The sequence below is a fragment of the Stegodyphus dumicola genome, chromosome 8, assembly GCF_044657685.1.
Source record: "Stegodyphus dumicola isolate Sdum_Otavi_A_Nest chromosome 8, ASM4465768v1".
Classification (NCBI taxonomy): Eukaryota; Metazoa; Arthropoda; class Arachnida; order Araneae; family Eresidae; genus Stegodyphus; species Stegodyphus dumicola.
In genome coordinates, this window is record NC_140775.1 from 34,785,516 (window position 1) to 34,811,766 (window position 26,251).

General features: G+C 31.1%; 1 protein-coding gene across 2 annotated transcripts in view; it reads left to right on the plus strand.

Annotated features, from left to right (window-relative positions):
- Positions 1 to 24,497, plus strand: part of LOC118185554 (RRP15-like protein) — a 48,078-nt gene extending 23,581 nt beyond the window's left edge. For both annotated transcript variants that reach the window (XM_035355425.2, XM_035355424.2), the window contains exons 3-5: positions 13,469 to 13,554; positions 19,405 to 19,561; positions 24,161 to 24,497. In XM_035355425.2, the coding sequence (XP_035211316.1) occupies positions 13,469 to 13,554; positions 19,405 to 19,561; positions 24,161 to 24,280 (363 nt within the window). In that variant the 3' untranslated portion in view covers positions 24,281 to 24,497. The remainder of the gene's footprint in view (positions 1 to 13,468; positions 13,555 to 19,404; positions 19,562 to 24,160) is intronic.
- Positions 24,498 to 26,251: the final 1,754 nt, after the last annotated feature.

Consider the following 26,251-nt stretch of genomic DNA (forward strand, 5'->3'; position numbering starts at 1 on the left):
TCAGAAAGTTTACTTTTAATTAATGAATAGAGCCCAATTTCAATGAAAATCATAAGTGTACAAACACTTTGGGGAGCCACTGTATATAAACGTATGCAATCTGAAATCAGCGCATACGCTAGATTAGGCGCGCTGTTAAGTGGGCGCGTTTGCTGGATTTGGCGCTTTTGCGCATACATTTTCGCTGCAATTTTTTTACGCCCCTCAAAATGGAATAGTACTGTTTTTTTTAATCTGGATTTCATTTAAGTAATATTTTTAGTGTTTATGCATATCAGCATTATTTATTATTAAAGTAAACGCTGGCTGCTCTCCTTTTTAACTTTCACTTGTCTCTTGCTTTCATTATATTTTCAGACAATATAAATTTTAATTGAATAAAAATTTATACTGCCTTACAAGTTTCCTTTAACTGTAATGTGGATTTTATGGTCTAAATAGAAAGTTATTTTAACTTCCAGTTTAAGAACTGTTTAGTGGGGAAAAAGAATAATTTTATGCCATTAAGCACATAGTAGAATTCTAACCTTTCGAATCAGCTTTAGCAGATGGAAAATATTATCCTCAGAGACAAATAAGCACAAAGATTGTAGGTATAGAGGACTGATATGTTAAAACTGTGATTAAGTTGTTAATATATGATCATGTACCTCATTTTCTGTACCCTAGTCATTACCATGAGCTGATTTTGAGTGATTAACAAGCCATAATCATATTCAGCATGATCATGTTCCACTATGCTTACTGTCTTTTTACTTCTGGAAAACGAAATTACTCTGTACATACTCTTCAGATAGCTGCTTTGGTTGCTATAGTGGTTAGTGATACCACTATTATGCTATATTATGGGACCCAGGTTTGAATATAGAAGAAGCCTTGGATATTTGTAAATGTATGGAGACTGTGTGATGTAAGGGCACTTAAAATACTTGAAGGTGGAAAGTCTTCTCAAGATGTTTGGTGGTGGGAAAAAGGGGAAGAGAGGCTGTTGGATCCATTCACCCTGTGTTCTCCATCAAAATTGGGATGGAATAGTACAGTAAATGCAATGGTATTATGCCTATAAAGTTGCTGGTGTCCTACCCACTCCATTGTATCCTGTTCCTTATGTTCAGAAAGGCTGTATATTTATTATATCAACCTTGCTGTCATGCTAATACTAAAAAAATCTTATATATCATATGATATGGTAGATTACCCCCCCCCTTTGGAAATGCTCAGAAAGTTTTCTTAATGATTAAGAATCTTTGCTATTGAAAAGCTTCATCAAAATGCTGTACTTAGCAAGGAAAATGTATGCAAATACAGTTCTAAATTTTAACTATTTATAGTAAAAGTATATTTATGGGTATCCTTTTGTGATAATTAGCAATTTTTGGTGGTACATGGATTAAGATACGAGTACCAGAAAACAAGCAATTTTTGTGCCAAAAATCGCCACTACACAAAATGAAAATGACAATTCAAAGAATTGAGCAAACTCGGTATCCATGTATACATCGACCTATTCACTTCAAAAAAAAAAAAAAAAATTCCAGAATTGCACAAACTTGCCATTGCGCACTCCCTTTATCCATGTACACATCGACCTATTTTCTCTTTTAAAAAAATCAGAGAATTGCACAAACCAGGCATTGCGCACTCCCTTGACTTTGTTCATGTACACATCAAACTACATTCACTTAAAAAGTCAAAGGAGCAGCCATAAAAAAAAATATATAATCTCAATAAACTGCATTTTAAATAAAACAATTAAATAATATAAAAAGGGAAATTCATCTTATCACTACACAAAGAAAATATCCACTTACCTTATTTACGAATTACCACATCTTCAGTCAAACAAAATTTTTAACAGCATCCTAAAATTATCATAATTAGAATCTGTATACTGGCATTGCCACATAAATTCACAAAATAAGAGGAGTGAAAAATATCCTCCGTAGCACCATCATAGTCTGACCATATGCATTTCCTTCCTACAAACAGGACATTTAATAATGGCTACTAAGTAAACCTTCATTTACACACCAGTCAAGTAATTCTGTTTTCCCCTTTCTTTCCAAATCATACAGAAACTTCAAATTAATCTTACCACGTTCAGCCATTTTACCGTCTAAACCAGAAAACAAAAAATGTACTTCATAACCAACACACATGAACAAGCCCTTACAATTTCGCCGTAATCATGCAACCAATTACGTCATAATAGGGTTTCCATAACATTCAACTATTCAGGCTGCCATAAATAAACCATTACTTGGTGATAAATGATATAACTTCCCGATAATATAAGGCGTATCCTTCTCTCTACTCTAAACCTATTTAGAGTAAAAAAAAAAATCTTTTCAAAGGAGATATGTTCTCTGCTAAATGTCATTTTTAATTTTATGTTTGCTGTTTAGTCTTGTATGATTATTTTCATAAACTTTTGCTTTGTTCACTCATGAAGTTAAAAAAAATCGGTCATTGATTTTTATTTGTTGATTAAGTTAAGAAGCTCAAATTTTACACATACACTCTTTGTAGATGGTAATACAGTGTAGTGGAGCGATTTTTTAAAATTTAATGTTGAAATGACTATTATACATATTTTTATTTCATGAACAAACTAAGAACCTCAGAATTTTATTATTTGCATCATTGAATAGAGCAGAGAAAATTTTTTTATATAAGTTATTAATTTAATTTCTGATTTTTTTAACAAAATTTTAAAAATCACTCAATTTTTCTAAAATTACAATGTCTGAAAATGTATTTGGTGTAAAGTCTCAAAATTTTCACATATCATAAAACAAAACTCTTCACTCTCTTTTAAAATAAGATTGATAACAAAATGTTAATTGGGCAATTTTCTAGAAGTTTTTTTTAAATATGTTACGATAAGGCATTAAGCAAAACAGAATTTTCCCTTTTTCGTTCCATTTAGATTTCCCCGGACAGTGTGGTTTCAAAATTATTAAGCTTTCATTTTATGCCACTTTTTTTTAATAAGCTTTTACTTAACTCGATACTGTTTGTCACTGTGGTCAAACTTTACGACAAATTATCATAAAGCTTTCTTTCCATGATAAGCTATGAACTCAATATTTTGAACAGTCACTCTTTGTGGATGACAGTGCACTGTCATAAAATGATGTTTAATTAAAAATGTTTTAATATATAATTTGTAGTTTGATAGAGAAGAGATTTCTAATGTATCTATGTAATCAGCAACTTGCCTGACCTAACATTTTGCCAAAATGCTTAGATTCATTCAAGAGTGGTTTTAGCATAAGTCCTCCATTAGTTGGAAAGACAGATTATTGCATAATTCAAATCCATTCATTTTGATCTGCAAATAAAGTGATCTAAAATGACATCTTGCTTATGTCATAGTGCTTCTTATCTTAAAACTATAGCAGTGTTTCAAATTTTGCACAGACTTGATTATTAATGAAGGTTCAACAGGAAAGTATTTTTCATGGAATTCATGTTATTGAAATTTGTATGTAAAGTTAAAAATACGTATATATTTTATCATAAGATAGTGATAACAGAATCAGTGGAAGTAAAAGAGTGATTATTCGTTGTTGAAAAATGACTTTTCAGTTGATTGATTTGATTGATAACACAATAATTCAAACTAAAAAGAAAATAAAAAATTGAAAACAGTTTTTTAATTTTATAAAATAAGCTTAAGCTTTTATTTAAAATTTATAAAGTAATTACTAAACTAAAAGACAAAAAAAAAATTATTATAGAGCTGAATGGAATAAAGAAATAAATAATTATCCTTACAAAATTCATCTGCAATTCTGTATCATAAACTGAAAAAAACTTAGGTGCCTAAATAATGGAGTATAACTCTAACATTTCAAGCTTCCCTGCAGAGACATGTTTTAATGCCATAGAAATCGAAAGGTTCTATTATGGGGACATTTTTAATAATAAATCTTGAACATTAAAGGCTAATAATCAAATTGCATTTTCAAAAGTATAAATCATTATCTCTATAAATTTATTGAGGACATGGGATGCCCTCAATAAATTAATTATTCATGATATAAAATTCACGATTTCATTATTCGCAATATAAAATTGTAGATGAATTTTGTTCAGAATTGTTTAAACACCTGGTTCCATTAAATTATATAAAACATTGTTTTTGTTTTAGTTCATCAGTTATTTTATGTGTTTTAAATAAAAGCTTATTTTTATAAAAACTTTTTCTCTTCTTTTTTTCTTTTTTATTTAGTGTAACGTGTTTTACTTATTGTTATTTTTTATTTTAGTTTTATTTAATCATTTAAGATGCAATAATATAACTACCTTTTTTATCTGCATTTGTTTTTATTTCATAATTCTCCTTTAACCTGGGAGAAGTTGGCCGGGGCACAGGGTCATCCCATGCGTCGAAAACCAACAATCCTGACTGGAAATATTTCATGTTAATGAATCATTCTTCTAGTATCCTCCTGTCTGACACTCCCCTTGGAATGTGTATGTTATTTTTTCTTGTTATTTAATGTGTATTGTTATTTTTGCTTTTCTGCAAGAGAAGCAATCGTTTCTTGGAATCCATGAGGGAATGGGGTGACCCCATGCGACCGTTACTGCTTTGAAATTTTTCATTAGTAGCAGTTAAGCTTCGTGCTCTCGAGTGTTTCCGTTGTTGGTCTGTTGGATTATTTGATAAATAATGACTTACAAACGTAAATTTACCGAATATGAAAAGAGAGGGAACGTTTGAGAACTCTATTAGATGAAGTTGAGTCTTCTGAAGAAGAAATTGATCAAGATAGTGAAAATGAATCTGATGAAGAAATATATAGTTCTCATGACAGCGACAATGAATTTGAGCAGAATGATGAAGACGACGAAAATCCTGATTTAGTAAAAAGTATTTTTATTAGCAAAAATAACACAGTTTGGCAGAAAAGAAAACCAAATCAAAAAGAGAAAACGTCTTATCAAAATATAATAACTCATTTACCAGGATTAAAAGGAACTACACGCAATATAATGGAGCCTCTAGAAAGTTGGGAATTGTTTTTCAATGCTAAAATGATACGATTCATTGTAGAGTTACAAATATTTATATTGAAAAAATATTGGTAAATTACACCAGAGATCGAGATGCCCAAACGACAAGCACATTTGGGGCTTTTATATCTGTGCAGCTTGCATAAATCGTCACTTACAAATACGCAAGATTTGTGGGCTACTGATGGATCAGGCATTAAAGTTTTAAGGAACACAATGTCATATAAAAGATTTAATTTTCTTCTCAGGTGTTTATGGTTAGACAATGTGACCAATTGTGAAGCTCGCAAAAAATTGGATAAACTTGCGGCTATGAGAGAATTTTTTGCCGATTTCAACGAAAATTGCCAAAAGATATGCATTATTGGTGAATATGTTACTATCGACAAAAAATTAGAGAAATTTTGAGGGCTATGTTCCTTTCGTTAATAAATACCCAGCAAACCAGTGAAATATGGAATAAAAATATTTGCCTTAGTAGATTCAAGAACATTTTACAGCTATAACATGGAGATATGCGCAAGACAACAGCCAGAAGGTCCCTTTAGAGTTGAAAATTCACCATTTGAAATTACAAAACGCCTGTGCACCCCTTTGTTTGGATCAGGCAGAAACGTAACAATGGATAATTGGTATGCGATTCTCTAGCAAAAGAACTTTTGTCAAAGAAGCTAACTATTGTAGGAACCCTGAAGAGAAACAAGGTTGAAATTCTCACCGAGTTCGTCCAAACAAAAACTACGAAAGTTTATTCTTCTATATTTGGGTTCCAAAAGAATGCAACACTAGTATCGTATGTGCCTAAAAAATCAAAATGTGTAGTTTTGTTATCTACAATGCATCACGATGATGCCATTGAGGAAAGTGATGATACCAAAAAACCAAAAATAATTCACTTTTATAATGCAACAAAAGGTGGTGTAGACAAAGTTGATGAAATGTCATCATTATATTCGACAGCTCGAAAAACCAGCAGATGGTTGTTTTTTATTGTGTGTTGAACGTCGCTGCAATAAATGCCCGAGTTGCATTATTGTCAACAAAGATCCTTCCCTTGCAATATCGAAATAGGAGGAAATTCCTAAAAAATTTGGCTGTATCTCTTATACTGCCCCACATAGAGATAAGAAAAATATGCCTATTCTTCCTAAAGTGCTTCATGAAAGCATCAATAATGTGACTTCTAGTGGATCAGAAGAATGCCCATCAAAGAAACCAAAACTCGACAAAGGTCGATGTGCTATGTGTCCAAGGTCCAAAGACAATAAAACTACAATTTCTTGCAAAGTATGTGATAATTTTTCATGTAAAATTCATTCTGCCTATGTTTGCCAGAAGTGTATGTCAGCTTCTGATCCCTGATTAGGTATGTAATTATTTTGAATGGAATTTTTTCTTAAATATTGAAAAAAGTTTTCTTAAGTAAAGAAGTATAGTTTCTGAATAAAATATTGCAATTATTGTTTATAAACAAATGGTTTCTATAAAATTTATAACACATTTTCTTAATGAAACTGATTGGGGTGACCCAATCACCCCGCACGATCTCCAACGTCAGTGTTGGGTGCGCGCCTTCTGCCGGGTTAAAAGAGGATTTTCGCAAAAAAGTCAATAGAAATAAAAAATCAGTAGAAATGAAAGAAGACTTAAGAAAATAAAACAAAGACATTTGAGAAGGGAACATTCTAGTATAAACCCAAAGGTGTGGAGAAGTCAAATGTATGAGTCTATAAAGGCTGTCTGCCTAGAAGGGATTCTTGAAGATTTTCAAAGGATTATTGTTTCTTCTTATGTTGGTGGTAAATAGCTGAACCTCCTTAAGGATAAAGTTCAGATGGGTGGTCCGGATCCGGCCATTTGGTGGAAGGCGACCTGGAGCCTGACTGTTATGAATCTGAAAGGTTGGTGAAGCTATAGGGTAGATGATGCGAATATAAAGCCTCTTCCTACCCCAGCTCAGACATAGGCCTCTTCGTGGCGCCACTACATAACCTAGTTGAGGCGTGCTACTCAACCAGGGCTAACTATGTTTGGGTGAGGAAGGGCTGCGTTGAGGGGGTCACGAGTCTGGTTGCGAGTACAGGCTAGGCCCTCCTCGCAGTAAAAGGTTTCAATTAGTGGCTTGTCGTATTAACAATGCTATAGACATAGGTCACATTTGCTGACAAATCCCACATGCCCATTGGGAGTGCAGATGTTGATTAATGTTGAATGGGCCTAATTTTTACAGTTTGCGAATGAGTCGGCTGGCAACTCAGTGCCGGCCTGTAAAGGTATCAAATGGTGGCTCGTCACTTTAGTGACACATTAGCCCACGGTTATGACAGCTAACTTTAATGGTTAGTTTGTTTTTATTCCATGGTTATTCAGGGTTCATACAGTCCTTAAAAGTCCTTAAATTTTTTTAACTCAATTTTTGGTCTTTAAAAGTTCTTAATTTTGGCCAAAATCAGTAGAAGGTCCTTAATTTTAATCATCTGAAATTTCTTTCTGTTTTTACGACTGCCATTTTGAATGTGAATTAGCATTTTGGAGGAATATTTTTGGCAGTTCACTGATGTATATGGTTATCTTTTGAATGGGTTTATGGGTTATAATTTGTTTCTATTTCTAATATAAATCATGGGATACTCGATTTTCTAAGCAAGAAGTGAAACATAAGCATTTCGAAATTCATTTTTTCTAATAAAGAGCTCTTAAACAACTTTTCGCTTTTGGGATTATGAATTCTTTTATTAAATGGTTCTAAATTTGACAACTTGTCAACATTTTGGCGATTTTAAGATCAGTTTCTATAGAAAATTTTTAATTCCGAGATCTGAGAATTTCTCAGCGATTTTTTTTAAAACATCATAATATTGATAAATTTCATTAAAATAATGTTAATATATTAGAATTATATTTAAAAAATAAAATTAAAATAAAACATTTTTATTTTTCCCTGTCATATTATAAAGTTTCATTTTGGAAACTTATACAATATTTTAAATCTGAAAAATAAACAAGCTATAAAGCATAATTTACGAAATAGCTCTTTGTAAAAGTAAAATTAGCTATGTAATTAATTAAAATGTCTTCTTTTTAATTTTTTCATAGTAAGCGTTGTTTCCCATGTAATTGTCTCAGATTATTCAAAATTCTCAGAACATGCATCAGTTTTCTCTATAAAATTAATTTTACACTTTTTCCTTCCTTTTTTTTTCAAAACATTTCTGGCTTTTTTCTGTTACAGAATTGGTTGGGATAATTTGTCTTTTGACAAATTAGTATTTTTGACATTGCAGTATGGAAAGTTTAGAAGGATTTGAAGGCAAGATTTATAGACCCACGATTCTAGAAGATTCGACAAATATGTGACAAAATGAAAAATGTCTCCATGGTATCAACACGTAATGGATGCATTTTACAGAAAGTTTGCGATGAATTTCTTACTTTTTGGAGAACGTCTGCATGAACAATGGAAACATAATATTTGAATGTTTTACTCCTGATACTAGAATCTTTTTTCTTAACATGTTTATCTTCCCTTTATTTTCTCCACTTTTCACTAGACAAAAGCATGGAAAATATCAAAAATGTTTCTAATCTTATCACTTTGGCAGGCATTATAGAAAGAGATTTTTTTATGAATAAAGAAATGGAAAACTTACAATTTAAAAGATTCATCTAATGTGTCTAAATGCATCGTACACAGAGCTGGTGCTATGCATTTTCCCACCTGATGCAATCTCTGTGTATCCTAAATTCTGCTTCCAATGCCTGCTCTCATTTCTAAAAGCTTTGCCATTTCTAGATTTTGTTGTTCTGTGTGTCACTAAATTCTAAAAATTCTGCCACACCAGCGCTGTAACTAGCCTTTACCATGTATATTTCATATTTCTTCTGAATGTTCATATTACTAAATAAAATTGGCCGCTTTTTCTGTACATTTGCATTTAGAGTTTTTTTAGAATAACAGAAATCCGTAATTAAATCCAAAAATTTTAAAAGGAAACACGTTGAAGAAAGAAACCGAATACATAAAGAAAATTATTCTTCAAAGATATGTGCAGTTATTATTATGTAAATTACCCAATTGTTTATCATTTCAGCCTTTACTATAACTTCCCATTTCTGTTTCCTCATATGATAGAGTTACTGAGCCAGAATAAATTAAAATTAAATTGTATTATCTTTGACCACTAGTCCACATTTTTAGTTTGAATTTGACTGTTCTTGTTTAATTACATCACCGTTAGCTGTAATTGATTTTGTTAGCATCAGAACATGCCTTTATGTTCTAAGTTCTTTGTCTGATATTGTAGTTACTTTCAGATACAGTGATAATTTGCTTCACGTCTATCGGGGGGGGGGGTACTATTTAACTTTTCCTAGATCATGTAAACCCTCATAGGTACATTGTGGAGAGGTTGACAAGTTAGGACATAAATCACACAGAAACTAGCGAGAACATTGGTTTGCATATTGAGACAAATTTCTAATTATTGTCAGAAAAGATTGATAATTAAAGAGAAGGAATAAGCTACAATAAGCGATATAAACTAGCCAAAATATTTGGGAAGGCTTGTAGAGACATTAGGTATTTTTGAAAGCAAGAAAGATAAAAATTAACATCGCCTTCGCCGGGAATCGAACCGCGTACCTCTGGAATACCGCTACCAGTGTGCAAACCACTACACCACGAAGGGTCGCCAAGAAGGTGGGAGAAATACCTTATACAGTCAAAAGTCTTTAATCCGGACTCGTCGAAGCTTCGGTGATTCCGGATTATCGATTTTTCCGGATTATGGATCATCAGTTTAAATCTGGTAAGATGGCATGCAGAAATTATAAAATTAAAAATAGGAAACCGTAATTTATAAAATAATGAGCAATTATGATCTAAAGGGTATCAAAATTTACAAAAAAAAAAAAAAAAAAAAAAAAAAAAAGCTTAATATTTATTTGTTTATTTTATTAAACATTTCTTTCAATGCGCACTTGCGTAAAGCATACATTATGCATAGACGAAATTAGAAAATTGCAACCAGAAAACTATTTGATTTGTATTTGGGATATTTATAATGACGAGGAATTTGATTTAAATCATATCAAAGACGGAGTACATCGAGATGAAATACTACATTTAATAAGGAATTATAAGCCGAATAAAATAAAAACATCTGCCCTGAAGATAAGGATAGTGCTGACAGATCAACTTGCAGATCATTGCGCGCCGCGACGTCCCCCCCCCCCTCCCGTGCAGAGCAACGTGAAATTGATAAACAGATTTCGGAACGTTTAGATAAATAAAGGATATGCCTTTATCCATTTTTTGGAGCAATTCCACTTTTTGTTTGATGGACATTGAAACATACTTTCATTTTGTAGATCCTTTGGGAGCTCCAGCATTGAAAATTCTATTTGACATAATCGAAAGTTCAAGCTTACTTTTATAAAATTGATCTTACAGTCTGCAAAAATTTATAAGCCGGATCCAATTCGAAGATTAAGGAACAACGCAATTATCAACATTAACTGAAATAGATAATTAGATAATTTAACTTATACCGTCCGTTATACATTAAACGTGCACACGAAAACGTATTCTGTGCTTGTGCACACGCATATGCGCAGTTGTAAAGGTCTTACACGCACGCGTAAACGCCTATGCGCCGAAAGTTTTTAGCTTTGAGGTCCGGATTATGGGTGTCTGAATTAACGACTTTTGACTGTATACTCCTCCTTTTAAAGGGCGACTGGGATTTTTAGGGAATCCAATCGCCAAATCCTTTGTGTGGAGAACTATCATCCAATACCGATCAAGTAACCATCAACACCATCAAGTAAAACTTATTCTTTGCATCTACTGAAACTTTATATAAAACAACTTATCACCTGTGGCGCTTTAATGGCTTATTGGAACCTTAAAGTATATTAACTGGGTTACAACCCCTGAAACTCTACATACATTGATGCTATGACATTAACTGCATTAAGCAGAGCTTGACTAACTTTCAACACTTGCCAACCATGCCTACATCAGGCCTTTCAGTTTTGTTGCAATCAGCAGGTCTCTCTATAGACAAGCAGCAGAGGGACAACATTCAGTCTTTTGTTATAAATCATGCTGATTATGATCTCATTTTAACCTATGCCATTTGACATAAAATCTTCTTACTATTTGTTAAACTGACCAAGTATGTGACAAAATGAGACATTAAAAAAAAAAAAAAAAAAAAAAAAAAAAAAAAAAAACCAGCATAAAGCTAACTATGTATTAATAAAACGTAAATGTCGCTTATCTTCTTTTAAATATGTCCAACTATTATAAGTATAAAATATTTAATGCTAGTTGATAAACTGCATGAAGTTTATTTTATTCTCAAACTTATTAATAATTATGTTAGTTAATTCATGTTTAGTAATAATGCATACTACTTAGGGATCTATTTTATTTTTAGGATGGTATTACAAAAGTGAAATTCAGGATTAGAATAATATTTTTAATTGAATTTATTGTTCCCATTTGCTCATAGGTCCTAATTTTTTTCATTAATGGTTCTTAAAAGTACTTAATTTCCGTGTGCAGAAATGTGTACGAGCTCTGTTATTAGTGAATCCTCACTTTATATTTTCCTGGGATTTCACTAAAATCTCGCATAAGCCGCCGTTTGGTAGGTGTTGACATTGTGCGTCTTGGGGCCCCTTGTCTGGCCTGTTCCTCTTTTAATTGTATGGTTTTTCTGGAGTCAGTGGCAAGAGCTATAGACTCGGCCATGGTACGGTTGAGTTCCCGGCCTTGCGGCTGCGTGCTCGCGACGGTAGTAGTAAATACCACCTAGACTACACCATAATTTCCTAATAAACAAGTAATTTTGCACAATGGGGGGTGTAGTTCTAGTCCTACAAGTAGCAAGGGAGTTAATCTAAAATGAATTACTGTTTATCTGTAGTTTGGGCCATTAATTTAAGGAACTGTTAACAAATGTGAAACTTCCAGTTCTAAACACTTACAACTATGTGAAAACATATGTTAACTGAAAATTTGTTAATAGTTAGCCCATTTGGTCTGCTTTAGTCCAAATATTACCTTATTTAATTTTTTCCTCCTCCTCATTCTTTGTAATAGTTTCACGTAAGATGACCTTAGTTGTTTTATTGAGATGTATTAGGGTGACTGAATATTCTCTGTAGCTCAGCTATAGGTTTTTTTTGGGGGAAGGGGAGATTGTTTCTTGTGGATAAATTTATTGCTGATTTATTTTTGTAATAATTTTGTTTTGAAAAGTGTCAAAAGTAACTGAAAATGGCAACTGCTGAATGCTGATAATGGAAAGTTGGATTATCAGATATGCCTAACTTTTGGAGGCTAAACTGTCAGACTTATACTATTTTATAATTTTGGACCTGGTGGTTGTAGCTTAAAAGGATGAACATATCCATAGAGATCGAATATTCCAAACAGAGCTTTGTTTGAAGTCTTGATTTTTCTTTTTTCACTGTTGGTTGGTAAATCTAGTCCTTCAGAAATGAATCCATTTGCACAAAAATAATATTGTTGCAAATAAGAAGTGATGTCTTAGAATGAGAATTAACACAAGATATGAAACCATTTTTTAAGTTTCTTAATGATGTCAGAGCCTGGGTGCAAAGACATTAAAAACAATATGTTTGGGTTATTAATCAAAGATGTGGTTAGGGGTTAACTAAGGATGTGAATTTGTATATGCCATTTTTAATATTCTATAATTTCATCTGCTAGTCTCAAAAAATTATTTTCTGTTATCTGTTTTTAAATGGTATATATTCTTTATGTATGAATTTTTACTATAATGAAAACTGATACATTAGGAGCAATGAATATGGATACATCAGACATGTACAGCCTTTAACCTGGGTGAGACAATGGGAAAATAAACATCCAAAGGATTAACATTGTTTTAACTGACAAATTTATAACACATAACAATGTTATGCATAGACTTACCAACAATAGTTTCTTTTAAAAAAATCGTACATCTTTAGTCAAATATATAAAAGATCATCATCTTTTAAAAATAGACTGGAAGGAAGTTAAGATCATCAGTACAACCACCTTCAAAAACAGTCTTAAAATTAGATAAGCAATAAAAATTATTCTAGGCCATTTTTCAGTACAAAAATTTCAACCATTTTTTATGTGAGAAGATTATAGGAGAAGTGTATAAACAAAAACAGAAAACTATGAAACAAGATACTAATTAGATTCCAGCTGACAAAGCAAGCTGTTCTATAAAAAACTCAGAAGTGAGTAAGAATTTAAGAGTATAGAATTTAAACTTCAGCCTAGTAATGAGTAAAACTTAAATTACATAAGAAGTTCATTGTATTGAATTATAAGAAGGGGTTTGAAATTATGATTTTGTACTTAATATATTTTTTCTGATTTTGCTATTTTAATATAGTGGTTGTATATTTTCAGAAAGCATTATGGGAATCGATGTGCAGAGTTAAACCTGATGTAACAGATAAGGAAAAAGAAAGAGAACTAATGAGAATAGCTACAAGGTATTTTTTTTGCTGTAACAATCCTATATTTATAAAGTTGTAATATACAGTACAAAGTCCGAGATCTGGACGTCCAATTTCCAGAATCCTCAATGACACTTTTTTTTTATGCTTTACGCATGCGTATTTGATTCCCTCTGCCGCCCATATTAAAACACGTGGAGAGATCCAATTCTTAATTTCACTTCGGCACTAAATAAAATGCCTCATTAGTGAAGAAACAATAATTTTAACATAAATTTGTATGATCAAGAATTTGGCTCCAATCCATATCTGCTCGGTATAAATCTCAAACCGAAACATTCAACATAGATACATTATTGATTTTACATCTGCTAATATTTTATATCCCTGATGCCAACCTGGCGAATCGTTATTTATTATATTTTGCTTTCATCACCGCATGTTTATCAACACATGACAAATTGAGTAATGACTCATGTAGCAATGCCTAAAAAAAATTTCTATGTTAGTAATTGAATAATAAAGAGTATGGTAACCTTTTACGTTTATATTACGCTTGGCGATGATTACAGATTTAGGTTAAATGCGCAAGAAATGTTGACGAGGAAAAATTTAACAAAAATTTCTTTCCATATGCTAAAAATAGATTTTCTTAATGATACTCTTAGGCCATTAGTGCTATTTGTATTAGGAATTACGAATTTGTTATTCACATGAACCCAGAACCAGTGCCAGGGCTCATATAGCCGCACTGGGTGGCAGAATTTAGGAAGACAAAGAGAGGCACTTGGTAGCAGAATTTCAGAACCCACAGGAGACTGCATCAGGCAGTAAGATATGTAGCGCCTGCCCTCAATAACCCTTAAGTATATGTGGGAATTTATTTATTCAGGACTTAGATAAGCCTTTAGCATGTGCAAGAATTAGACATAAGTATAATAAATAACTAATACAATTCAGGCTTAATTGTCTCAGTGCGTGTTAGAAGCAAGATAAAATTTAATGGAGCAACTTGTCTTAGTCGTCAATCTCATGATACGCAGCGAAATATGTATAGTGAATGATAGCTAAATTTCATGATGATAGCAGTGAATCTGAAGGTTTTCGAATGTCGCAAACCAAAGGTGAAATTTTCTAATTAATGGATTTTGTAAAGAAATGTGGTGAAGCGGTAATAAATGAAGATTATATAAAGGAGTTAAAGGAGTAGATTTAAACTCGTTATCTAATATCCGGCAAATACGGAATCACGGGTATCCCGACGAGTCCGGATTTCGGACTTTGTACTGTATATATTTACAAATAAAATTATCTAAAAAATAAGAAGTTTTTTAATTTATCAATAATTTCATCTCAAGTTTTATGTAGGAACATATCATTCAAAGATAAAAAGGAAGCTCAATTCATCAAAGACTACATGCAAAATCTAAGACTTTTAAACTGCACAAAACTTTTTTTCAATTTTAAACTTAAATGGGAACAGCAGAGTCTTCAATAAAAAAATCATTAGTTAAAATGTCTTTCACTGCTTTCGAGCTGCAGTTTTATTGCATTACTTTTCATTACTCGCCCCCCCAAAAAAAATTGCTGTTTTCTCTCGAATTAGCATTATATTTACTGGAGTGCCATATTAGCACACTTTAAGTCACAGTATTAAAAATTCTTAATTTTTACTAACAATCATCCATGGAATAGATCCTCAACCAATAAAAGTTTTATGATTTTTGGCCCTTGTTAAAAGGTCAAAATATCACAGCCACCCCTAATCAATGCATTTCATGTGTACCAATTCCTTTAGATTTTTTTCCTTTGAAATTTAGATGCATAAGAATTTAGAGTAAGTAAACTAGATGCATATCAAAGATTTCCAGCTTCAAGAATTCGCACCCCAATAAATGAGCCAAAAATAGTTATGATTAAGAAGAAAGAATTGATTTCAACTTCATCTCAAAATCAGTAACAAAGGGGAAAAGGAGCTTCATTCATTCATAGCGAAATTTCATTCTCACTATAATGCAGAGCTTCTGGCTTCAAGGTTATTTCTAATTGTTGTGGATTCATTAACAGGAATTGCTGATAAAATAGGAGTTTGGTAGGCACTGGTACAACTAGATTAGATTGTGAATAAAGGATCCTTTTCGTCTTCTATGTATGAGAAGACAGAGTTGTTTTCTCTTTCCCTAGTGAGAAGCAAGGAACGGGAAGCACACTTGAAAACAAAGGTGTGCTTGAAAATAAAAGGACTTTTTACGTTGAAATTGTGAGAAAGCTTTTGTAGAAGGTAAATGGATATGGCAACTTTCCCAACCCCCCCCCCCAAAAAAAAAAAAAAAAAAAAAACTTGGAGCAATGGCACTATTTATTGTTTACTTGTTCCTTGAACAGTACACAAATGTATTATTTTCATAATATACGTTATGTTCAGGTGTGATGTACCTTGAAGAATTTCCCATGGCAAATGAGAAGAGGAAAGTACCCTACTCATCTTTCTTGGGGTGCAGTAGAAAATATGTAATTGCTGTATGGTTATAATTGGTTCAAAAAGGCTGTAACAGATTGCAACTGATGAATTATATTCATGGCGATTGCATCACACAATGGCGTTTAATTAATAAATGGGTTAAATACAAAAGAAATTGCAAAAAAAAAAAAAAAAAAGGCTTTGTTTTCGGCTTCCTTTCTTTCCTTGAATTAGATCAGAGAGTAGCAATATGAAGGGAAAAGTGGGGGATATGAGGATGATTAGTAGAAGTTAGTCGGAATTAAAGAAAAAGAATTAGCACAAAAAATGAAGCAACTTGAACAACTTACGTTGAAAGAAATAAGTAAAAAATTAATATTAAGCTTTTTTTTTTTTTTTTTAGTAAATTTTGATTTTTTTTAAAATTTTTTTGTAATTTTGAGGCATTTATGATTTTTGATCATAAATGTTTCATTACTTCATAATTCACAATTCCATATTTTTAATTTTATAATTTCTACATGCCATTTTACTAGATTTAAACTGATGATCTAATATCCAGATAAATCCGGAATCGCAGCATCTGGATGACTCCGGATCTTGGACTTTGTACTGTATTAGAAATATAATGATCATTATTAAGTTGATGACTGTGGTATTAAGCAAATGATTGGTTCACAATTGCACATGAATGTGTGTTTGCCTTGGTCTCATTAATAACTCCGCTGTAAGTTTTAGACACTTAAATCTTTTCTCGTTGCAATAAATGGAAATAAAATTAAATATTTTTAATGTGCTTAATGTATTATTTCAAAACAAAATTTTGGAAAAAAATTTAAAGCTTAGTAATTTTTTACATTTTAGTTGAGTTAGCTTAAATTACTTATTATGCACACAAGCACTGTCTGCTTTCATAGATAACTTTCTGAAGAAGATTGGCTTGTATTTATATTATATACAAAGAAAACCATTTAAATCATGTGATTTGTAATAATGATGTATATAATCATACAGAGTTGCTGGGAGAGCTGAACATGGAAAAAACTATTGATAATCATTGATCTTGTGCACTTGGCCACCTCTGTGGCAAAATTTGAGTAAACTAATCAGTTATAACATAAATTATCTAAAATTCTTTCATATAGAAATACTGTTGGATAAATCTAGGTTGCATAATGTATTATTAAATAAAAGAATAATTATCCCCTTCAAGGCATCTGCATTACTGTAGACTTTCTTCCAATCACTGCTCAGGATTAAAACAAAGATTTTCCGAACTTATAAATGCTATTGCAACTCTTATTCATCACTTTTTCGCCTGCTGCTGCCTAGGACAGTCTTGTCTCTTCACTAAACTTCTTTCCGTACTAACTAAAGTGTAAGCTGCGTATGTAGAAATTGTGGCTCACGTTTAGCTTCCCTAGTAACAATTCAGCAAAAACATATTTTTGAAGAATTGTTCCTGTTCAAAATAAAAGTGATGCTTTAACCATCGAGTCAAATGTGATTTTCCCTCCAGTCATTATGTATGCAGGAGTTTCTTGGTCATGCCTAAAACTGGTTGAAAGTTCTGTCGATGTACTAACAAAATTACTACACACACACATGTACATATATAGGTGTGTGTGTACACATGAAAACAAATTATAAAATTTTTTTTCATGCATAAAGCTGTAGAATTAAATAGTTAATATAGCTAGCTGTAAGTTTTATTATATATGTGTAAAGCAGTAATAGTATGTAGATCTGCAAGTAAAAGTATAGTACATGATATATTGGAATACATTATTAGGAACTTAACAGATGTATGAAAGTTGAAATAAAAACTGATATCACACATAATACACCTTTATCACACACAACCCCTATCAAAAAAAAAAGTTCATATATCCCCCCTTCATTTAAAGTCCCAGTAACAGAAACAGTGGGGGGGATAAAAAGATCTGTAGGTATATATCTGGTTGTAATGAAAGTTTTTCGCCAAAAAACATTCTTAACATTACATAGTTAGGGGGAAAAACATAAAAGCAGTATCTTTAGTAAAAGTAGTAATTACCACCCAAATCTATGATTTTCTCTATGATGTTTGGTGGTTTTTCAAAGCCTTTGGTCCAGAAATTTGGCGACTGTGAGTCCAAAAACAGATCAACCTCATTTCAGACGTCTTGTGCAGAATGGAATAAAGCACCAACAAGATGTAGCTGCAGATTTGATAAAAGGTAGAAGTCCAAAGGAGCGATGTTGCTGTTATTGGTGGGTGTGACAAAAAATCCCATTCGAGCCCATACAGAGTCCAGCCGGTGAATGCAGACACGTGTGATCTTGCATTATCTTTATGGAACATTAGCTTTTTGCACCAGAAGTCATTTCGATATTTTCCCTTGATAGCAGCATCAACATAAACTAGCATCTTGCTTTACACCTTACTGTTAAGGGTTTTACCTTTTTCCTGATACTACTGTGGAATAATATCATGGCAGTCCCACCAGATACAAAGTATGATCTTTTTGTTAGTCAAATTGTACTTTGTGATGCTGCCGGCGGGCACATTGGGTGCAGACCAACCTCCTTTTCAGCCTGTGTGTTGTTGAAGTAAATCCACTTTTTATCACAAGTGATGATCCTGTCCAGAATTTTGTCCTTCCCTTGATATTCGAGCAAATTAGTGCAGGCCCCAAGCATGTCTGTTCTTATCTGCTTGAGTTAACTCATGTGGCACCCAACTATTGAATTTGTATGTCAAGTTTGTGTGATGCATAACATGACTAATGGACATGGCACTAACATCTAATTCCTTAGCAAGCTCTCAAGTGGTTACATACTAATTTTCTTCCAAAGGTTCTCGCAGGCGGGCCTCAGCAATATCAGTAGGCTGACCAGAGTGCTCTGCTTCTTAAATGTCATAGTCCTTGTTTTTGAACTTTCAGTACCAATCCTTCACAGTGTCATATGATAAAATGTTAGTAGCTAAAGATTTACATATGATTGGTGACATTTTGTAGCTGACTTTTGCAATAGAACTGAAAGTAAATGATGGTTCTAATCTGGAACCATGATAGTTCCATTTCAGACACCTTGTACTTAATGATAACGATACTTTTTTTACAAATTTCACAACATAGTGTTCTGAAGCAAGTCTTTCTTTCAAATGCCAAAAATCGTGTAACACAATATATTTTAAACACACCAATGTGACTGTTTGTGTTGATGATATTTGCGATGGCGGGGAAACTTTCGTTAAAACCTTATATATATATATATATCTGTATGTATATTACATATGAATGTACACTTGATTTACTTTTACTTAATATTTTTTTCAGTTTCTGAAATATGTATCACAGTTTTTTATGTTGCAAAAGAAAAAAAAAAAAAAAAAAAAAAGGTAGTTTGCTAATGGTATATTTTAATTTCCTCTTCCCCAGAGGTGTTGTGCATCTATTCAATTCAGTGAAGCAACATAGGAAGGTTTTAAATAGTAGCAAGCTTCAAGAGAAGAAAAAGCCAAAAATAAATGTTATAAAGGGTAATTTTATGGACATTCTGAAAGGACATTCTAAGCCAACTGAAAAAAAGGTCCAAGTAAGTTTATTGCTGATATGTGTTAAATAATATTCTTAAATGTATGCAAATATTTAAAAACAAATTTTTTTTAATGTTTTGTTTGGCAATTCTTCATAGAGCAAATAATATTTAATCTCTGGTTATTAAATAATGAAGAATCTGTATGTATGTGTGTTCCTCACGCTGTAGAAAATCAGTGATAGCTGGAGTCACTCAATTTTGAATATACATAGTCCATCACCTGAATTGACGCACCTCAAAGCCCGAATTCTGATTTTTTAAAATTTATTTCACATTTTGTACAAATTGAATTTATTTTATTAGCAAACTCAGCGATTTAAAAGCAGGCAGGGGCAAGAGTGCTTAAAATAAAATATTTTATTAACCTCCACCATGACATTTGGCACTGTTACAATTTGGCAAAATGTTACAATTGGCACTGTTACAATTTGGCAAAGTTATATATCTTTCAGTTTTAATCAAAAAACTCGGATATATAAAAAGCAATGTCTTACCACTGCCTGAAATATAATGCTTTTATCTTCCATGCACTAGCCTGTTGCCATTTTGCAAAGCATATTTAACTTTAAAATGTAATTTGTCTGCTATTGATTAATAAGTGATTAAAAAGCAATAAACACAGGCCTTAAGAATATTTTTTCTACTTTTTAATCTGATTGCTCTAATAAAAAAATAAAATATTTAAATTGCATTTAAATCATGAGATGTCCACTTATAAATATTAAGTATTTTTATACTCTAGCTAGACTCTTTAAAATTATTATATATTCATTTCTTTTTCATAAGTATTATTTTAGGCAGCTAGTCCTCTAAAAAAGATCAAAATTGTAGTACTTATTAAGCTACATATTAAATTGAAAAATGAAAATTTGAATCTTAAAATTGTATTAATTTATTTAGTTTTATGTTTAGTTACTTTCTCACATGGTGTTTATGAATATTTAGGCATTTATGATAAAATGTCCATAGTATATTTTTAATGTCTTCAGCATGGAAATATTCCATTTAGCCAGCTCACAAATTACAATTTTGGTTTACAGTTTTTACGCATGTATCATGAAAGAATGTTTGGATGTGGTAAGAAATTAATAGGAGCAAGATTTGAACCAGAGGAAAGATGTGTAAAAATATTCAATCTGAACTCTATGCCTGAGTTTTCATAGGAATATTTAGACATAGTTTATCATCTAACACAAAATTTCTCTGTGAACCACAAATTGTCCTTGAAGCTTACCCATGTTGTCTTTCTGAATTTCCAAAAAACACAAAAATCTCTAGACCTTATTATGAGTGAAAACAAAATATGGTGAACTGTACATACATTGTTGTAAAAATTATAATTGTATTTTCTTCTACATTATGTGAAAGAAAGGATTTTCATCACTACCTTGAGTAAAAACGAAGTACAGAAATTGACCTGATGTATGTACTGATCTCAGACTTAAGCTTACCAATATAATTCAAACATAGAACAGCTGTGCAAGAATTGGAGAGCTTATCTGTCTCATTAATGTGATGCTTATTTAGCAATATAAAATTATATTAATTTTAATTAATTGTATTTTAAAAATCTAAGTATACAGGTAGCACATGTTAAGCTAAAAAGTTGCTTTCGTAGGGGACGAGTAAAATGGTCCGTAGAACACCCTTATTTATAAAAATGGTCCCCATTTTGGGGTCAGAGAAATTTCATCTTTTATCACTAGCCATGAATAAGAATTTTTAAAGGTATTTATTGTGGTGTTTTCTTGAGAATATCTGACCCAGTTTCCTTCAATTCTGAGTTATCTAGCACAAACCTTTGATATCCTCAGCCTTTTGTGCATGATTTTTTTCACTCATCCAACATTTATGTCCATTTTTATAACAGTCTAAGATACTGTCACTTTTTTTTTTTCCTGTCATATTTTTCTTGTTGCTAGCACATATTTCTTTGTAACTACACTGTGGCCTGATCTGGGATCATCATCATCTTCAGTGACTTTCTTCATCCTGTTTTCATTTGCTTCCTTAAGTAGGTAAAGTGCAGTTGCTCAGACTGAAAATTGGACACTTACATTTTGATAAAACAATTATCAACATCAGAACTTATTAAATAAAATGTAAAATAGCCTTTGTAAATTAATGTTTAAATACATGTTGATTTATCATAAACAAAAGAGAAAATTAGCTACCATTAATTTTTAAAACATTTTTAAACTTATAGAGTGAAGATTCATCTAGAAATAAATGACGGATATTTATAACTTTGTGATTTTTCTAACTTAAAATGCAAATTTCAACATTTTTCATGAGCTTCTTGTGTCAGTATTAATATATTAGTTTAATTATTCTTTGCTTGCTAATTTTCCTTTTGATGATTAAGAATGAGAAACCAGATCTTAGGAAATTCATATTTTAATGATGAATTGTCAGTAAGAAATAATATAGAAATAGTGCAACAGAGTCATTCAATAATAACATTACATAATAAAGTGATTTAAGACAAGAAGCACCGTTGGAAATAAATTGAATTCAATGAAGTAAAAGATTTTTTTTACAGATTCTGAAGGATTTAAGTACCAAAGAAAACTCAAAATTAAGTGCTTCTAAATTGTCTGTGAAAGCAGAAAATCATTTGGGAGAAGAGCGAATTAAGAAACAATAATAATTATTCTAGGGGAAAATAATTTCAGTTGATGAGAAAGTCTTCATGAGCAAAATCAATCATTTAAAAAAATTAAAATTTGCAAAATTTTATAAAAAAAAAGATTTTTCATTTTGAAGGGCAGTTTTATTTATGAGAAAATGCAAATTTAATGTATTTTGTTTGGATGGGCGAACATATGTTTGGAGAAGGCCAAATGAAGAGTATAAAGAAAAAATATTAAAAAACCTATTCTTAAACTTTAATCGTGGATTGATAATGACATGGCTATCAGTGTTAGCTGCTGGGGCAGGTAACCTACATGCATCGATGGAATAATGGATCAAAATAATTATTTACAAATTCTGAAAGAAAATGTTAAAGAGAATTAAAAATTAGATATAGATGATTGTTTTCATCTTTATTAAGATAATGATCTAAATCATAATGCCTTGTATGTTAGACTGTAGTTTCTTTATAATTGTTTTTATGTTAATAGATTTACCTCCTCAATCTCCAGACATAAATACAATTAAAATTTATGGGCACATTTGTAAGAAAAATTAAGAAATCATTTCATATCCACAAAAGCATTAAAAGAAGAACAGTGAAAATTGCTTTTAATTATTGCTAAAATGCAGTCCATTCAATTTCAAACAGATTAAAAGTTGTTATAGTAAATAATGGCTTTATTAAATTTCATTTAAATAATCCAAATTAATTAAAACAATAATTACATTCTAATTTTGAGATTACCTTTTGTTTTTATATTTTAATTTTTTCAAACTTAATACAGAAAGGTTTTGCTTTATTGTTTCTTGAATTTATATGTTCTTTAAAAGAGGAAATAAAAATGGTTTATATCTTTAAATTAATTTCCTTTTATTATAAGTCATTTCATAAAGCATAAAAAAGCAGGTCTCTGAATTTAACTTTGAGCCAATGTAAGTTATTAAGAGAGGATTTCAGTCTTATGGTTAATGATTTAATAGCAAAATAGCAAGTTAACATAAAGTTTATACAAATAAAGATGATAAAATTCATCAAAAAAAATTTAAAGACGTCTAATCCAGGAGGGAAACACTATGAAAATCTTCCTTGACATTTCAGTGTGAGGAAGAAGATAATCCTGAGTATGTTATTAACCCCATGAAATCTAGGAAGTTTTTAACCTAGAAAAATTAATCAGCCAATTATCATCTAAAAATATTTTTGGCTTGTTTAATTCTCTTCCTGTTAATGAGAAAAATATTTATGCTCATAAAACTAGCTTAATTTCTTATCTGCATACTCAGATACAAAACATTTCAATATCTTTTTCTTTACAGATTTTCAATTTTTTGATGAAAGTAAACCAGTCATGCATGTTCAAGAACATTTCATATTATCAATGGTTAATAGATCTATATTTTTCTTTAAATTCCTTAAAAATTCTATTTTCTCACATGAAAATGCAAAAAAAAATTTGTATTCTTTCCTTTTGTAAAAACTGCCGACAAATTGTTGCTTTCTATCCAAATTGTGTAGATGCAAATATCATGATATTAAAGAAATATTATCAATTTAAACTATTGCAAAACCTTAATAAGATGTTAAAAGAATAATTACAAAATTATAATTTCCTCTCATATTTCCACATTAGTTAAGTACAATTTTGTATTAAGTAAGAATTAGGTTAATAATAGATATGTATTACATTGTTAAATATTACAGCAGAATTTTTGCAAAAGCTATTAAGTAAAAACAAATTTCTGTTTCTAGATCCACAAAAAATGATTTTTCTAGCTTTATAATACTGAATACCTTTAACAATGCTGTACCTCTGTTTATTTTATCATGGTATATATATATATATATATATATATATATATATATATATATATATATATATATATACACACACATGCATGTTATACAGTTTATCTCTGATATGTTATTTATGTTGTATAATCTTTCTTTTGCTCTTTCAGGAGGAAGGTGCCCTTCAAAAGACAAAACGAGAAGAAACTTGGAGTGTATTAAAAGATGATTTCATGATGGGAGCAGAAATGAAAGATTGGGATAAAGAAAATAGTGATGATGATAAATAAATATATATTGTTATGGTTTTATTCCTAAAAAATTACCATTGACACAATATAGAATTTGGTCATTCAGATAAATATATTACATAATGTTTAGTCAAATTTTAGTTAAGTTATAAATGCCATATTATGCTAAATGTAAGATGATCTTTTCCTAGTAATGTCTTCCTGAAAACTATATTAGATATCTAGCATAGCATTTAAAAATTATATTGCAACAATACATCTCATCACTTTTTTTATTTTTCTTAATTGAGAAAATACACCATTATGCTTATATAAGGGCACATGGGGGAAACTAATAATGCAATTTTTTACAGTTTCTAATGATCGTCAGTATTAGAAAGAGTGGTTAGTTTTAAGCTAATTTTTTTAACTTTATCAAGTATTTAGAAATTATTGCTTTCTACGTCATGATAAAAATTGGGGATGAAAGTGGCTTGAGATGCCATCCATAAAGTTTGTGACAAGTTTTATTAGAGGTTTTATCGCCAGCCTACAAATAGCAGGATGATATTTAGATTGCATCATAACAGAAATTGATTGTGATGGAATAATTATGGATTAAATTTGGTAACAGTAAATACGACACATTAAACATCATTTCTACATACACTGATGCATTCAAAGATGTAATACCATCATTTTAAAGACTAGTAGTGATATTTCAACATAGCTAATTGAATGGAATATTAGCATGTTGTTGCATTAGTAATTACCTTGATTGTCTCTCAGCTGTGGTCCTCGGGTGAGTTTGGTTGCTAGGGCTGATGCCCCATTAATTATTAATTTATTTCACAGACAGCTAATACTAGCAAATATTCTTCACAAAGTATCCAAATGATTTCTTGGCCAGTATAATGACATGTTTCTTCTTGCTTATTAGGAATGAGAAGAAATGTTTCATTGAGTAAATGCTGTTTTACATCTTTGTAAGAAAGATGAACTTAAAAACTTTGCCAATATAGTCAACAGCTTTCTAAGGCAGTATGATGATCATTATTATTATTTGGGCTTTTGCAAAACATGCAAGGGCTATCAGTCTAATAAAAGGAATGCTTTTATAGAGGAGTTTCTAAGGGAAAAGAAGAGAAGAAAGAATTTGAGCGCTTGTTGAATTGATGCCATGCCTAATTAATGATTGCCACATTTACTCACATATTTTCCTATTATTTGTTACTAATTTTGTTATACAAAAATCAAGAGGGAAATATTATAGGAATTACAGTAAAAACCAAACAAATTAAAAGTATTAATGGATAAACTACAGGCATCTATCTCAATATTATTTCTTTCAAAAATCCTACACTGTAATAAAAATACACATTTATATTATCATTACATATCTAATAAGATACCTTCATTTCTACTTTATCTTAAACCTCACCTTTTCTCATTATTGTCCACTGCTAATCTCTGGGCCTCAAATCATTTTATGGTACTTGTCTTTGTCGTCTGCTACAACTTGTCTTCACCGTTCAGTCTATTTTTCCACGACAATGAAGCATCTTGGACATTAAGGTACTAATATTCTCTTGAAGGTCGTCACTGTTAATGCGTCATCAAGCAAAGTATACAAATTCCATGAGGAAATCAATTAGAAAGAAGAAAACAATCACTACATGAACGAATCCATTTTAATATGTAAGGAAGCTCGCTTTCTGAACGTCTTGAGGAAAGGGAAATATAACAAAGCATAAAAAAATTTCATAACATTGTGTCGATGTTTCTTGGTGATTATTCTTGAAGTTTGCTCATTGGGCATGTTTAGCTGTTTGATTTTTCAAAATGTACCACTCTATGTGTCAAGTTTTTTCTTATTTAACCCTTTAACTGTCAAGTTATTTTGATGATTTTGGGTACACAAATTGTCAAATTTTTTTATTGCAAAAACCAAATGTTTAGTACAAAATAAAATATACTTAAATAGTTAAAAATTGATATTTTGACGTACATGGGTAAAATTTTTAAAGTTTT